Source organism: Ranitomeya imitator, chromosome 10, assembly GCF_032444005.1.
Source record: "Ranitomeya imitator isolate aRanImi1 chromosome 10, aRanImi1.pri, whole genome shotgun sequence".
Classification (NCBI taxonomy): Eukaryota; Metazoa; Chordata; class Amphibia; order Anura; family Dendrobatidae; genus Ranitomeya; species Ranitomeya imitator.
The window spans coordinates 131268696-131285221 of record NC_091291.1 but is presented as its reverse complement, the minus strand read 5'-3'; the positions used below and the strand labels follow the sequence as shown (position 1 = coordinate 131285221).

The window sequence follows — 16526 nt, the reverse complement described above, 5'->3', positions numbered from 1 at the left end:
TTCCTGCGATGTCCACACCAGCCCCAATGTTTCCTGCAATGTCTGCACCAGCCCCAATGTCTCCTGCGATGTCCACACCAGCCCCAATGTTTCCTGCGATGTCCACACCAGCCCCAATGTTTCCTGCAATGTCTGCACCAGCCCCAATGTCTCCTGCGATGTCCACACCAGCCCCAATGTTTCCTGCGATGTCCACACCAGCCCCAATGTTTCCTGCGATGTCCACACCAGCCCCAATGTTTCCTGCGATGTCCACACCAGCCCCAATGTTTCCTGCAATGTCTGCACCAGCCCCAATGTCTCCTGCGATGTCCACACCAGCCCCAATGTCTCCTGCGATGTCCACACCAGCCCCAATGTTTCCTGCGATGTCCACACCAGCCCCAATGCCTCATGCGATGTCCAAACCAGCTCTCATGTCTCCTGCGAGGCTCGCACCAACCCCAATGGCTCCTGTAATGTCTTCAACAGCCTCAATGTTTCCTGCGATGTCTGCACCAACCCCAATGACTCCTGTAATGTGGACCCCAGCCCCAATGCCTCCTGTAATGTCTGCACCAGCCCCAGGTTAAATTGACGTGTTGGCACTTTGTGATAAATAAGTGGGTTTTGGGTTAGCATTTGGGCGCTCAGTCTCTAAAAGGTTGCCACCACTTCAGTAGAGAGATAAAGACCCCCCTACTTCCTGTAGAGACGGAAAGCCACTCCCCACTTCCTGTAGAGAGATAAAGCCCTGCCCACACTTCCTGCAGAGATATAAAGCCACTCCCCACTTCCTGTAGAGAGATAAAGCCCCGCCCTCACTTCCTGTAGAGATATAAAGCCACTCCCCACTTCCTGTAGAGCGATAAAGCCCCGCCCTCACTTCCTGTAGAGAGATAAAGACCCCCCACTTCTTTTTAAGCGTTATAGACCCGATCCAACTTCCTGTATTAAGACAAAGCCCTGCCTTCACTTCCCAAAAAGAGACATAACCCACCGCTCTTTCTATGGAGAGACAACCACCTGTCCCCACATGCTGTAGAGTGACAAAGATCTCCAACATTTCTTATAAAGAAACAAAATCCAACCCCAACTTGCTGCCAGCACTTCCTATACAGATATAAAACTGCCCTTGCTTCTTTTAGGAAGACAAATACCTGTAATGTTAGCAGACTGGAAATACCTAGTGGTCGGAACTTTGTAGTAATTTTTGGGCTTTGCATTTTGTTAGTTGTTGCATTGGCCAGCAACTGAGCCTAAAAATACTGAAAAGAAAGTGACCATTTAAAAAAAAATGTCATGTAATGCTTCTGCCACCAGGTGGAACTCCTGGGAAGTTTTTTGGCTCCAAAATAAAATATCAATAAAAGCTATGAAGAGGCTGGAGGAGGACGCGGTGCTGGGTGGGGAATAGAGCTGGAGTGACAGAGGGTTCAATTCAAGCGCTGATACTAAGTAACGGAGGGGCGGACTAGACATGTAAATGTATTTCTGAACGTGCCTTTGATAGAGCTATACAGTATGTCTATATAAATAGTTTGTGGAAGGGGGAATCCTGCTGACAGATTCCCTTTAGGAAAGAAGGATTGTGTAACTCTGGAGTGTACAGCTTGTTGTTTGCTATACAGCTTGCACACACTACTCTGAAGCTGACCAGATCGCTATATGAGCGAGCTTCAATGCCCGGGTTCATCTCCGATGCTGCAGAGGCAGATCTACCTTCGCTTGCAGCATTAGTGAGTGGCATGTTAACTATTTGTTGCAAATATACCTGCTGCAGATATTGAAGTGTTGGCAGGAAAAATGCAGCATAAAATACTTGCGTGTTTGCTGCGTTTTTGATGCGTCTTTCCCTATTCACTAGAATGGGTATAAAACGCTGAAAGAATTGACATGCTGCGGACAGGAACCTGCCTCAAATCTGCAAGGAAAAAAATGTGCAATGTGTAAATGAGGCTTCAGGAATCTCATTCACTTTGCTGGTACTCACGGCCGCCATCAGGGCATTACTGCCCTGACTGGCGTATGGGGCCCGGTGGGCAGAGGGGGCCTGCATCGGGCCCGTCTCTGTAATAGTATGCAGGTACTGAGTGTGTCACCACGGAACAGACAAACCAACAGTTTCTCAGGTTCTCCTTGCAGGGAGGAAGCAATGGAAAATAACTAGCAATAAAACAGTGCGAAAATATGGGAGTCAAACAGTGTAACAGAAGTAAGCAAGATTTCTTGAGAAAAGAACACTTATCAGTCTGATGAGGACTTGCTTGAAGGGTCGTCTTCTCCAACGTAGGTGCCGAGAAACAGCGGCACTTGTCGTCCCTCTGTTGTCCGTGGGCTGAGTAGTCTCTAGGAGCCCTCTGCCTGGGGTTTCGGGAGTTAATGTTATATGCACAGTCTTTAGCTTTGACAGCACATCCTGCCCCGGGAAAACAATGGTCAGTTTATTATTAAGTCTCTCACCAGGAATCAGGGGCTCTGCACTGTTAAGTCTCTCACCAGGAATCACAGTGTCAGTACTGATACCACGGGTACCAGGGGGTCGCAGTTTCTGCACGGGCCAATGCCCACACCTGTCCACGAAATAGCCTTGGAGTAAATTGTCCAATTACTTTTGGTCCCTTTAAAAACAAGGGTGGCACATGTTAAGGAGCTGAAACTCCTAAACCCTTTATCAAAACATTTATTTTAATGTGGATACCCTCAAATGAAAGCTGAAAATCTGAAGTTCAACTGAATCTGAATTGTTTTGTTTTAAATTCATTGTGGTAATGTTTATAACCAAAATTAGAAAAATGTTGTCTCTGTCCAAATATATATGGACTTAACTGTATGGCTGGAGCCAGGAATGAGAGTCACAGGGCCAGGATGCGGATATTATTACCATAGAGGCTAATTAAGGGATATTATTACTGCAGTGATGTATTTATTTTATTTTTTGAGGATACTGTTTTAAATGGGGGGGGCAGTCCTGTTACTGCGCAGAGCGACACTAGGTCGCCTTTTTTTCTTCATCCTGTGTAGTACAGAAGTTGGGAAAAAATTAAGTAATGGGTTCTGCAAGCGGAGCTCTAGATAACTATGTTATTTCCTGCAGAGACGAGTCCTGGCTGGAAGAAGTGATGGCGGGCTGTGCTGGATGAAGATGGAAAGCAAGGCTGAAGGACTTCACCAAGAGATGTCACTGGTGAGTTAGCGTGTTACCTGTACACAGACACTGCATACTAAGTACAGATCTCCTGTGTATAATGGCACTTATGGTGATAGTATTGTGTTGTTTTTTTTTATTAATGATCAGTATTCAGTCACTATGTGGTGGTAATATGTTGTCCGGCCAAGGTGTAGCGGTATTTGTCCCTTGTATGTGCTATTATTTGGTCACTGTGGTGGTAATATGTGGTCTGGTCATGGTGTGGTGGTAGTTGTCCTTGTATGTGGTATTATTGGTCACCATGTGGTGGTAATATGTGATCTGGACATGGTGTGGCGGTATTTGTTTCTTGCATGTGGTATTATAGGTCACTATGTGGTAGTAATATGGTGTCTGATCATGGTGTGGTGGTATTTTTTCTTGTTTGTGATATTATTGGTCATTTAAAAATTGAAAAATAAATAAAAATATACCTAAATTGTATTGGATATTTTAACAAATGTTTAGTAAGTTACAGTAGAGTAGAGTCCGGCCAGAAGAGTCTACCTTGTCTTGGTGGTGGATTAAAAAATCTTTTGGCCAAAACAAAAGCTGCAGGCCATGTTTGTGGTGATGGGAACTGTAAATGTGTGATTGGTGAGGATGTGGTGCAGAAGTGGAGTTTTTGCAAGAGAGCGCAGTGGGACTGTGGATGGTACGAGGAGTGGAGGCCCAGCTGGGGTGGAGCCTGGGTGGAGTCTCAAGGGGGGCCCCGAAAATTTTGCCTAGGGCAGTGATGGTGAACGTTTTAAAGACTGTGCCCAAACGGTAACCCAAAAGCCACTCATTTATCGCAAAGTGTCAACATGGCAATTTAACCTGGGTCTGGTTTGGACATTACACAAGGCATTGCGGCTGGTGTGGACATCACAGGAGGCATTGGGCCTGGTGTGATCATCACAAAAAACATTGGGGCTGGTGCGGAAATCACAGGAGACATTGGGGCTGGTGCAGATATCAGAGGAAACAGTGGGGCTGGTGCGGACATCACACGAGGCATTGGGGCTGGTGCAGATATCAGAGGAAACAGTGGGGTTAGTGCGGACATCACAGGAGGCATTGGGGCTGGTGCAGATATAAGAGGAAACAGTGGGGTTAGTGCAGACATCACAGGAGGCATTGGGGCTGGTGCAGATATCAGAGGAAACAGTAGGGTTAGTGCAGACATCACAGGAGGGATTGGGGCTGGTGCAGATATCCGAGGAAACAGTGGGGCTGGTGTGGACATCACAGGAGGCATTGGGGCTGGTGCAGATATCAGAGGAAACAGTGGGGTTAGTGCAGACATCACAGGAGGGATTGGGGCTGGTGCAGATATCAGAGGAAACAGTGGTGTTAGTGCGGACATCACAGGAGGCATTGGGGCTGGTGCAGATATCAGAGGAAACAGTGGGGCTGGTGCGGACATCACACGAGGCATTGAGGCTGGTGCAGGTATCCGAGGAAACAGTGGGGTTAGTGCAGACATCACAGGAGGCATTGGGGCTGGTGAAGATATAAGAGGAAACAGTGGGGTTAGTGCGGACATCACAGGAGGCATTGGGGCTGGTGCAGATATCAGAGGAAACAGTGGGGCTGGTGTGGACATCACACAAGGCATTGGGGCTGGTGCAGATATCAGAGGAAACAGTGGTGTTAGTGCGGACATCACAGGAGGCTTTGGGGCTGGTGCAGATATCAGAGGAAACAGTGGGGCTGGTGTGGACATCACAGGAGGCATTGGGGCTGGTGCAGATATCAGAGGAAACAGTGGGGTTAGTGCGGACATCACAGGAGGCATTGGGGCTGGTGCAGATATTAGAGGAAACAGTGGGGCTGGTGCGGACATCACAGGAGGCATTGTGGCTGGTGCAGATATCAGAGGAAACAGTGGGGTTAGTGCGGACATCACACGAGGCATTGAGGCTGGTGCAGATATCCGAGGAAACAGTGGGGTTAGTGCAGACATCACAGGAGGCATTGGGGCTGGTGCAGATATAAGAGGAAACAGTGGGGTTAGTGCGGACATCACAGGAGGCATTGGGGCTGGTGCAGATATCAAAGGAAACAGTGGGGTTAGTGCGGACATCACAGGAGGCATTGGGGCTGGTGCAGATATCAGAGGAAACAGTGGGGTTAGGGCGGACATCACAGGAGGCATTGGGGCTGGTGCAGATATAAGAGGAAACAGTGGGGTTAGTGCGGACATCACAGGAGGCATTGGGGCTGGTGCAGATATCAGAGGAAACAGTGGGGTTAGTGCGGACATCACAGGAGGCATTGGGGCTGGTGCAGATATAAGAGGAAACAGTGGGGTTAGTGCGGACATCACAGGAGGCATTGGGGCTGGTGCAGATATCAGAGGAAACAGTGGTGTTAGTGCGGACATCACAGGAGGCATTGGGGCTGGTGCAGATATAAGAGGAAACAGTGGGGTTAGTGCGGACATCACAGGAGGCATTGGGGCTGGTGCAGATATCAGAGGAAACAGTGGGGTTAGTGCGGACATCACAGGAGGCATTGGGGCTGGTGCAGATATAAGAGGAAACAGTGGGGTTAGTGCGGACATCACAGGAGGCATTGGGGCTGGTGCAGATATCAGAGGAAACAGTGGGGTTAGTGCGGACATCACAGGAGGCATTGGGGCTGGTGCAGATATCAGAGGAAACAGTGTGGTTAGTGCGGACATCACAGGAGGCATTGGGGCTGGTGCAGATATCAAAGGAAACAGTGGTGTTAGTGCGGACATCACAGGAGGCATTGGAGCTGGTGCAGATATCAGAGGAAACAGTGGGGCTGGTGTGGACTTCACAGGAGGCATTGGGGCTGGTGCAGATATCAGAGGAAACAGTGGTGTTAGTGCGGACATCACAGGAGGCATTGGGGCTGGTGCAGATATCAGAGGAAACAGTGGGGCTGGTGTGGACTTCACAGGAGGCATTGGGGCTGATGCAGATATCAGAGGAAACAGTGGGGTTAGTGCGGACATCACAGGAGGCATTGGGGCTGGTGCAGATATCAGAGGAAACAGTGGTGTTAGTGCGGACATCACAGGAGGCATTGGGGCTGGTGCAGATATCAGAGGAAACAGTGGGGTTAGTGCGGACATCACAGGAGGCATTGGGGCTGGTGCAGATATCAGAGGAAACAGTGGGGCTGGTGTGGACATCACAGGAGGCATTGGGGCTGGTTCAGATATCAGAGGAAACAGTGGGGTTAGTGCGGACATCACAGGAGGCATTGGGGCTGGTGCAGAAAATCCATAAAAAACGCAGCAAAAACTTGTGTGTTTTATGCTGCATATTCTTGCAACAAATACTTAATGTGTGCACAAACCCCGACTGTCAATCTTCAAGAGCAGACTGCCCTGTGTCTTGCATAAAGCCAGGAGGCTGAGGAGCCGTGTGCTCCCAAAGATAAAATCATTGGATAAACTCATTAAAAGTTTCATTTTGGCTAATTTGTTTTTATTCCCTTCCCTTTTTTTTAAGAACCATAACTTTTTTTTTCATTCTTCTGCCTTCATCACCGCACGAGGGCTTGTTATTTGCGGGACAGGTTACGGTAGGTAAAAGCAATAATAAATTAATGACTGGTACCTCCATATACAAATGATATAATGCGCTGACATGTCCATGTTTCCTCCGTGATAGTGTGAATAACACCCTGATATCACAGAGGACATATTTATGACATTATATGGCCCTCATCACAAGCTTGCCACATATCCATGAGTCACACAGGCCGGTCAAGGTCCGCCGTCAGTTTCTTCATGCTGACCAAATCTCTTTCTCATGACTGGATGTCAAAATAGCTTTTTATATATTTTATTTTTAGGTTTGTGTCTAAATATGTGATAAATAACCTTCTGTATAAAGTGGCAATTGGGTCGTGATCTATCTCCAAGTTCAGCAAACTTTTCTCCAAACTTCTAAAAATGCCATTTAGACTTTTGATTTAAAATATAATATTTTTTTTTAAGGGGACGTTCCCTCCAAGAATTTTTTTCATGTGGATTTTTGGAAAGGATTCTGCTCCAAAATCTACACTAAAATAAACACTTCAAATTATTTTTTGAATGAGACTACTATTAATTTTAATAGGAAAACAAGCCCGTAGGGCACATAGTGCTGTTTTTTCCCAAGTTTTTTTTTTTTCGACATGGGAAAAGGAAGCAACATATCAATTTGAGGCTTTCTTACTTAAGTAAAAAAAAAACATTACAAATTTGACCATGGAATCAATGGAAGCAAAAATGCCGACACAAAAAACGCAACCAAAAAGGGTCTATAAAGTTTTCGGACGAGGGTTTTTCAGCCAGTGGTTGTCTGTTTTCCTTAGGCAGCTTTAAAGGAGGTTCTGCCATCGTTCTTGCATTCTTCCAGGCGACTTTCACTTTATTCTGTTAAGAATGAGCATGTTACTTCATTTAACCACTTGAGAGTTTACGAACCCTGAAACTGTTAAAAAATATCGACATAAGACGAAACTTGCGCACAGCAATGCCATTTTGACATTGCTGTGCTTTATATTCATTTCATGGGGAGCTTTTTCAGTGCATGGGTGATCACCATTTTCACAGCAAAGGTACTCAACTGGCCACAGTGGCCTATGGGGTGGTACCCCACCCTATTAAAACTACCAGCAATTTTTTGTGAGTTGCAAGTTATCACTTGATTTACTGCTTGATTTGTGGTGCTATACGTCTCTGCTCTCTTTCCCCTTCTCCTCCCCATGATTTTGAACTCAACTTGCCTAACTTTGCCTTTGTCTATCCTCCTCGTATTTGACCCCACCTATTCCCCTGACTACAATTTTGTCTCCTGATTGTGACACTGGTTCAGTCCATCCAATTTCTGTGCCAGGTGATTTGAGGACTCAGGCTAGCACCTACTCTGTGGACACAACCCAAGGGGGCCCCATTGTAAGTCCAGACAGTTGTATAGTGGATAAAGTGTGAAGCCAGGGCACTCCTGAGACCTGCTAACGCCAAAACTGTCCAAGGTTGCACTTTTGAGCCCATCGGAATCCCTCCCTTTGATGTGGGCTACGGTGCTGAGGCCACATCTTTCCCGGCACATGTCAGCTGTTTTGAACAGCTGACATGTGCCTCTAGCAGCCGCAGGTTAAAACGCGATCCACCCGCTGCTGTTAACCTGTTAAATGCCGCTGTCAATCTCTGGCATTTAACTCCGGTAGGAGCATCGCCCGATCTATCAATATAAAAAAAATTAACCTGATCGGCGTAATGAGAAAAAATGTTTAAAACCCCAGAATTACATTTTTTGGGTCGCTGCTACATTGCAATAAAATGCAATACCGCGCGGTCAAAAGATCATATATACACCAAAATGGTATCAATAAAAACATCAGCTCGGTGCGCAAACCGGCATCATTTTTTTTTTAACAAAGTTTGGATTTTGTTTTCACCTCTTAAATAAAAAAAAGACCTAGACATGTTTGGTGTCTGTGAACTCGTAATGACCTGGAGAATCATAATGGCAGGTCAGTTTTAGCATTTAGTGAACATGGTAAAAAAAAAAAAAAAACAAGCCTGGGATTGCACTTTTTTTGTAATTTCACCACCCAATCATGTTGGTCAAAAGTACAACTTGTCCCGCCACAAACAAGCCCTCACATGACCATTTTGATATAAAAAAAAGTTATGGCTCTGGGAAGAAGGGAAACAAAAAACGAAAACGCAAAAAGGAAAAATATCTCCGGTAGTTAAGGGGGTTAAAAAAAGGGGGGGGCCTTTGTTTTCACATTTACCATCTTACATCTAATTAATGAAACTAAACTGAAATTTGTTGGACTATTGCTTTAAGATAAAGGAGCCAACGATAAGACATTATTGTATTACTGATACGGCTGGTCATGCTGGTCATGACAAATCTTGTTTTTCTTGATAACTTGATAACGTATTAATAAATACCTGATTACCTGAACTGTATGTAACCTACTGAGTTTTTCAGTGTTTACCAGTTTTTCTGAGTTTTCTTCACAAACGTATTTATATGGTTACAGACAGGGCCGAACTGGCCATCTGGCTGTTCTGGCAAATGCCAGGTGGGCTGCTCCAGCCGTGCTGTTAATACTGTAGTATCCCAATTAGTGCTGAGCGAGCATGCTGGGATAAGGTGTTATCGGAGCATGCTCGAGGGCTAATAAAGTATCTTCGGCGTGTTCGAATACTGTGTTCGAGTCCCCGCGACTGCAGTTCTCGCGACTGTACGACAGCAGCAACACATGCAGGAATTGCCCAACAGACAGGCAATCCTTGCATGTATCGCCTTATCCGACCATGCTTGCTCATCACTAATCCTGACAGGACGCCGACACTATTAACAATTCTGATGGAGCACAGAGCCGCAGACTACATCACTTACTCAGGCAGGCCATGGGACAGAAGAGGAGACGGACGCTGCAGAGGACAAGGAACCAGGATTAGGTGAGTATAAGGATTCTTTTATTTTTGGAAGCTGTGGGGGAACATCATGTTATATGACGGTTGTTTGGGGGCCATCATACTATACAGGGGATTGTTTGGAGGACCACCATACAGTATAGGGTGCTTTTTAAGGGACTATTATTGTATTGTATTATTATAAGGAGGTACATAGTCATTATTATAAGGGGTTAAGGGGAGCATTATTGAAGGAGGCACAGGGGAATTATTATAAGGTAGCACAAGGGGACATTATTACTGTATGGTGATGTATAGCTGTAAGAAAACAGGGGAATTATAAGGTAGCAAAAGGGGACATTATTACTGTATGGTGCTGTAAGGGGCACAGGGGAATTATTATAAAGTAGCACAAGGGCACACTATTACTGTATGGTGCTGTAAGGGGCACAGGGTAATTATTATAAAGTAGCATAAAGGGACAATATTACAGTATGGTGCTATAAGGGGCACAGGGTAATTATTATAAAGTAGCACAAGGGGACATTATTACTGTATGGTGCTGTAAGGGACACAGGGTAATTATTATAAAGTAGCACAAAGGGACATTATTACAGTATGGTGCTATAAGGGGCACAGGGTAATTATTATAAAGTAGCACAAGGGGACATTATTACTGTATGGTGCTGTAAGGGGCACAGGGGAATTATTATAAGGTAGCACAAGGGGACATTATTACTGTATGGTGCTGTAAGGGGCACAGGGGAATTATTATAAGGTAGCACAAGGGGACATTATTACTGTATGGTGCTGTATAGCTGTAAGAAAGCACAGGGGAATTATTATAAGGCAGCACAAATTGTGGTTTGTGTACAGGTGGTAGAATGTGAGGAGGGGGCTGGAAAAGCGGTAAAGATGTTTCTGTGTAATATTTTACAGGGATGAATTATGAACGTAAGAAGAGGTCTTGGCGGTCTGGGCCAAATGCAATGGAAAAAAGAAAATGAACAACAATCGGCGAGACATCACTGGTGAGAAGCTGCGCAGTGCACATATATGGTCTGCAGAGCACTGGTGTAGACCTGATATTACCATTATGCGGTCACTGCATGGTGGTGAAATCAGTCCTAGTACAGTGGTTTTGGTTAGAGGGGTTGCCCAGGTTTGATGTTAAATTCTGTAGTCACTCTGTGTGTGACCCTGTGTATGACTCTGTGTGTGACTCTGTATGACTGTCGCTGGGTTACTGCGACAGTGTGGAGCCCGAAGATCGCAGCATGTAATTGCTCCTACTCCAGCGCTGAGAAGAAGCACTTCACCTTCATTTTAAATGTGTTTATTTCTTCTGGAAGAACAGGGGCTAATCGGCCATGTTAGAAATCTCTGTGCTCACAGCTGAGCTTGGTTAACCACTCCTTTCCCCTTTATAATCTGGGCTCTGTTAGTAATCCTTGTCAGAGCTAGCATTTGCTGCATGGCTAATGGTGGGAGTGGAGCATATATGAGAAGGAGAGTTGGAGGAATTATCTGTGACTGTTGATTGGTTTGTAAGCTTGGTAATTCCTTATCCTTCTCTATTTTGGTTTGTTTCCCTACCTCCACACCCCTGTGACTCTATGTATAACTCTGTGTGTGATTCTATGTGTGACTCTATGTGTGACTCTCTGTGTGGTCGGAAGTGTGGAAATCCAATACAAGGTGTGACTCTGTGTGTGATTCTATGTGTGATTCTATGTATGACTTTATGTCTGGCCGGAGGTGTGGAAATCCTATAGTGTATGTGTGGCACCCCAGGAGCTCGTGTACCACAGTGGTGCCGCCTTCCTCTCCTCTTGGGGAGGGTGGTGCCATGCCTGGAGACATTGGGATCCCTTTGGCAGGTAAATCTTGCACACAACATATTCTAACTCCAGGCCAGGAGGGGAAGCGCAAAACCCTGTTTTAGGAGAACTTCCCTGGTTTCCATCCTCGCCTGGAGGAGGAGTTAGTTCAGTCTGGAGCAGACAGTGAAGGGAAAGGCGTGATTAGAAGCTCAGAGAGGCTGCATAGGGCCTCCTGTGAGCCAGAGCACAGAAACCGGGCACCGGGAGCCCGAGATTGTGGATATCTGCAAGGTCCACAGTAGAACCTGAGGGCATAGGGCTGAATGTTAATTGCCCATACCATACCTGAGGTGCAGCAGTAGATAGAGCCTGGAGTCACCGTGTTAGAGACCCCCAGCAGAACAGCTCAAGCTGCCTACTGTGCAGGTTCTGTCCCAGGACAGGAGAGAGAAAGGGGTACCTTGCCAGCAAACCATAGGTAGCAAGGTATCAGAAAACCAGCGCATAGAGGAAGGCTCCCAACCTGACCAGCCAAGGGAGATTACTACTTGTTTTCAGGCTGCCTGGACTCCTTCTGTACCTGTTGCCTGTACCCTGGACTGAGGCTTGTCACCATGCAGCATGTGCACAGCGTTTTTTGTTTCCCATAGGTTTACATTGTAATGTAAACTCATGGGAAACTGCTGCGGACTTGCAGCTGCAGAAACGCTGCGGATTAGCAGCGTTTTCCGCATTGTGTGCACATACCCTAAATCTGTGTGATTTTATGTGTAATTCTATGTGTGATTCTATGTGTGACTCTATGTGTGGCCGGAGGTGTGTTAATCCTATACTGTATGTGACTCTGTGTGTGAATCTGTGTGTGACTCTGTGTCTCTGTGTTTGTGTGTGAATCTGTGTGACTCTCTGTGTAACTCTCTGTGTAGTTGGAAGTGTGGAAATCCTATACTGTGTGTGACTCTGTGTGTGACTCTGTGAATCTGTGTGTGATTCTATGTGTGACTCTATGTGTGGCGGGAGGTGTGGAAATCCTATACTGTGTGTGACTCTGTGTGTGAATCTGTGTTTCTGTGTTTGACTCTGTGTGTGAATCTGTGTGACTCTCTGTGCAACTCTATGTGTGATTCTATGTATGACTCTCTGTGTAGTTGGAAGTGTGGAAATCATATACTGTGTGTAACTCTGTGTGTGAATCTCTGTGTGGCCGGAGGTGTTGAAATCCTATACTGTGTGTGACTCTGTGTGACTCTATGTGTGGCCGGAGGTGTGGAAATTCTATACTGTGTGTGACTCTGTGTGTGACTGCGGACTTGTGAATTCTCGGTGTGTGCATCTGGATCGCCCCCAGAGTAAGGGCAATGGGGTACTCGGTATCGGGTCCTTCAGTTCCCTCAGCTGGGATGTCACAGTGGCCCGACCCGGACCGTGGCCCTATGAGGGGTGCCCAATAAAAGGGGTAGAGTTTGTAGATAACGGTAGTGTTCGTGACGCCACCTGTGGTATTCAGTCAGGGTGACCGACGCTGCTTAGGGGTCTGCTGGGGTGATGGAATGGCAGCTAGATGGTATACCTTCCCACAAGTGAAGTATATCCCCAGGGCTTCCCAGAAGTGTAGATGGTGATGGTGGATGATGTAAGGCGCGGCAAATAACGAGGACACAGTGGGTGCAGTCTCTTTATCTTTACTGAAGGCTTCAGCATCCACAGTCCAGGGTGCCGGATGACAGGGTAGGCAGAGTCCGGCCGGTCTGATGGCAATTCCAGAGTCCCCCTATCCAGGTGGAAATCAGTAGCCTTCCCCTTGCGCACAGTAACACAGTAGGTCCCTATGTGCATTAGCTCCCACACTCTTGTTACTCTTCTCTCGGTCCCCCAGATGGATAGGACCAACCCGTATGACGGTGGTGGCCTGAGGCTATTTTATAGGGACCCTAGCGTCACCCCTCCTCTGCGTTGCCACCTTGTCTGCTTAGGTTCTTAGGTCGGGCAGCCAACTTGGAATCGACTGTCTTGCCGGTCTCTGAAGTAAAGCGTAGAGTTTATTACTCCCTCGGTGTTCCGGCTACCGATCTGCGCTCAGTGGGAGGCAGCCTGCTTCTAGCTGGTCTCCCACTGGTGTTTTACTCCTGTTGCTGCGACTTCTGTGCTCACTCACTACGGCACACTTCCTTTCTTGTCCTTTCCTATGAGGCTGCCGCATGGGTTGCAGGCACAGCTCCATATCCTTCTTTCCTTCCTGGGCCGAGCCCAGTCTGTACCTCTCCTGCTGACTATCTCCTTCTCCCTCCAGTCAGAACTGCCTAACTTCCTAACCAAACCCCCAGTTTTACCCAAGTGTGAGGAGTGGCCTAATAGATAGAACCTTTTGCTCCCCCTGGTGGCTGGCGTGTGAAGTGTGTTTGTGGCTGTGATACCTGGCAGGGTGAACTCCATCAGACGTAACATCGCTCCCCCTGGTGGAAGAACGACATTACTGCAACGACCAGGACTCTGGGGCGCTGCACATCGCACGCTGTGAGGATTCTCTGGTGTCAGGAGCAGCCGATCATGTGACCACAAATATGCGATTTGAATTCATGCGTTCCTGACTAAACATTCGCTGCCGCGCTCAATACAAGGCAATTTACCAAAGCAGAGCATGTGCAGTCGGAATGTGGCTGGAGGAGTGGAAATCTCATACTTGTGTTCACATGACAGCCACTCCCAACACCGGCAGCGGAGAATCCTGAGAGTGTGTGCGGTGTGGATTCAGAAGTCTGAAGTCACATAGACTTTAACCCCTTTACAACCTTATACATATCTATATGTCCCGGTTGACTGGTACTTAACGACCTTGGACGTATGAATAAGTCATGGTGGTCGCCCACGCACAGGGGCTGTGGGCGCGCGATCGCTGCCAGGTGTCAGCTGATTATGCTAAGCAGTACTGTACTGCCATATATAGGGTATTTCTATATGCAACAGAAATTTTGGGACAATTTTGGTGCCATTTTTGCCCATTTTTTACTGTGAAAATTTAAAATCTGGGGCTAAGAACAAAATTTTGGTGGTAAAAATGTAATTATTTTTTTTCTTCACTGCTCAATGGTATACAGTTCTGTGACCCACCTGTGGTGTCAATATGATCACTTCACTGAGAGGTGTAGCTTATAAAATGGCATATCTTATGGGGGGTTGCTGTTCTGGCACCTCAGGGGCTCTGCCAATGTGGCATGGCACCCTCAAACCAGTCCAGCAAAATCTGAACTTCAATATGGCAATATGGCACTTCTTCCCTTCTGAGCTTTGCACTGTGCCTCAAAAGTAGTTTTCTACCACATAAGGGGTATTGGCTTACTGAGGAGAAATTGCATAACAAATTCTGGGTTTCATTTTCTCCTGTTACCCTTGTGAAAATAAAAAATTTTGAGACTAAAATACCATTTTTGTGGCAAAAATTTGATTTTTTTTTCTATTTTCACAGCTCTACGTTATAAACCTCTGTGAAGCATCTGGGGGTTCAAGGTGCTCATCACACATCTAGATACATTCCTTGACGGGTTGAGTTTCCAAAATGGGGTCACTTGTAGGGGGTTTCCACTGTTTAGGCACATCAGGGGCTCTCCAAACGCGACATGTCACCAGCTGGCCATTCCATCAAAATCTGCGTTCCAAAATGTCACTCCTTCCTTTCTGAACCCTGCCGTCCCCCCAAACAGTAATTTTTAAATACTCATTTTTTTCCTTCCACATTCTAAAAATTCCTGTGAAGCAAATGAAGACTAAATAAAGTTCTTGAATGTGGTTTTGAGCACCTTGAGGGGGGCAGTTTTTAGAGACCCCTCAAAGTCACTTCAAATGTAATGTGGTCCCTAAAAAAATGGTGTTTCTTAAAGTGGGTTTGCCAGAAAATCTCATCGGGTTCGCCCACCTGGAAAAGACATTGTGTGCAAATACCCGTAGTGCAGCCTAATGGCAGATCTACTTAATGGACAGATCTGGTTCACATTTTAAACCACCAGAGCTGACAATAGAGATGGTTCCCATTCTCCAATCAGATCATCGGAGACCCTTGCAGAGAAATTACCTTTAGATCATGTCGCAGACCACAGTGATTAAATGTTAAGGTGCCATGATCGGAGATTTCCTCATCCCTGGTCATACTCGGGAGACTGCTCTAAGTACAGAAGTGTTGAACGAATGATCCTTATGGTGCTTAAATCCATCAACCCCCATCTACAACTTACTTTGGAGGTGGTAGTGGCCTCCTTACTTCTTGGGCACCTGTGCGGATGCATAAGTTGCACCAATGGTAGGCTCCATGTTCATGGTATAGCCATGGGCGCCCAGACGAGTCAGTTATACCCAGAGTTTTTACTTATCTGAAGAATGGAGCTGTGGGCCATCTGTGTTCTACTGTATGATGCCTTCACGTTGGCACCTTATAATGGAACTAATACATCTCCATAATACAGTATCTGATGGAGCAGCACAAAAGTCTTATACTACATACGTACCATATTGAAGGCGTACTGAGGTACAAGTTGGCTTCATGGACTGCTCCAGATGCCCTAATATGCATGATGGATGTTGAGTGGACCATACTACATCCATGTTTCTGAGCCTCAAAGAGAGCCTTTCATCACAAAACAAATGTGCAAACCAAGCACAGACCCTCGGGCACTCTTGCCGTGACTGACCAGTTCAGTGTACCATTCCCACCTACTTATCTTTCATTTATCTCCTCCCTCTTCTTCCTTGATTGATAGTCCAGACTTTGCCTGAGCCAGTGGAGGGTGGAGATATATGATAGACTGGAGATAGGCGGGAAGGTGCACCAAACTCAAAAAGAGAAACAGACAAGGTCCTAAGAAAGGGGATCACCACAACAAGGATATGGCAAAAAAATATATACACAGCTTTATTGAAATATATATACAAACAAGGGTAACAAACACATAGACATATAAAAACACTTAAAAAGCATACAAATGCTATACACAACAGCCCCTAATACGGCCGTACCCCACATAGGACTCGAGTCATATACACATAATGTAATAACCTAGAACCAAATTGCTCATAGAATGAAAGAAATAGGCCAAGCTACCTAGGCACTCCCCTGGGTACTACAAATGGAAACAGACCACTGATAGTGTGAATGCAAAAT

At 46.2% G+C, this 16526-nt stretch overlaps 2 protein-coding genes across 2 annotated transcripts in view; one reads left to right on the top strand and one right to left on the bottom strand.

The window, feature by feature from the left end:
- The first annotated feature begins 1553 nt into the window (after positions 1-1553).
- The window catches only part of LOC138651345 (uncharacterized), a 45194-nt gene continuing 30221 nt past the window's right edge, over positions 1554-16526 (top strand). The window contains exons 1-2 of the mRNA XM_069741458.1: positions 1554-1718; positions 3077-3166. The gene's annotated coding sequence lies outside the window, so the exon portion shown is untranslated. The remainder of the gene's footprint in view (positions 1719-3076; positions 3167-16526) is intronic.
- LOC138652256 (platelet binding protein GspB-like) lies at positions 3958-15518 on the bottom strand. The gene is made up of 3 exons (XM_069743023.1): positions 15444-15518; positions 7426-7550; positions 3958-6334 (listed from the first exon to the last, which is right to left on the bottom strand). The coding sequence occupies exons 1-3, from the start codon at positions 15516-15518 to the stop codon at positions 3958-3960; spliced, it is 2577 nt and encodes an 858-aa protein (XP_069599124.1).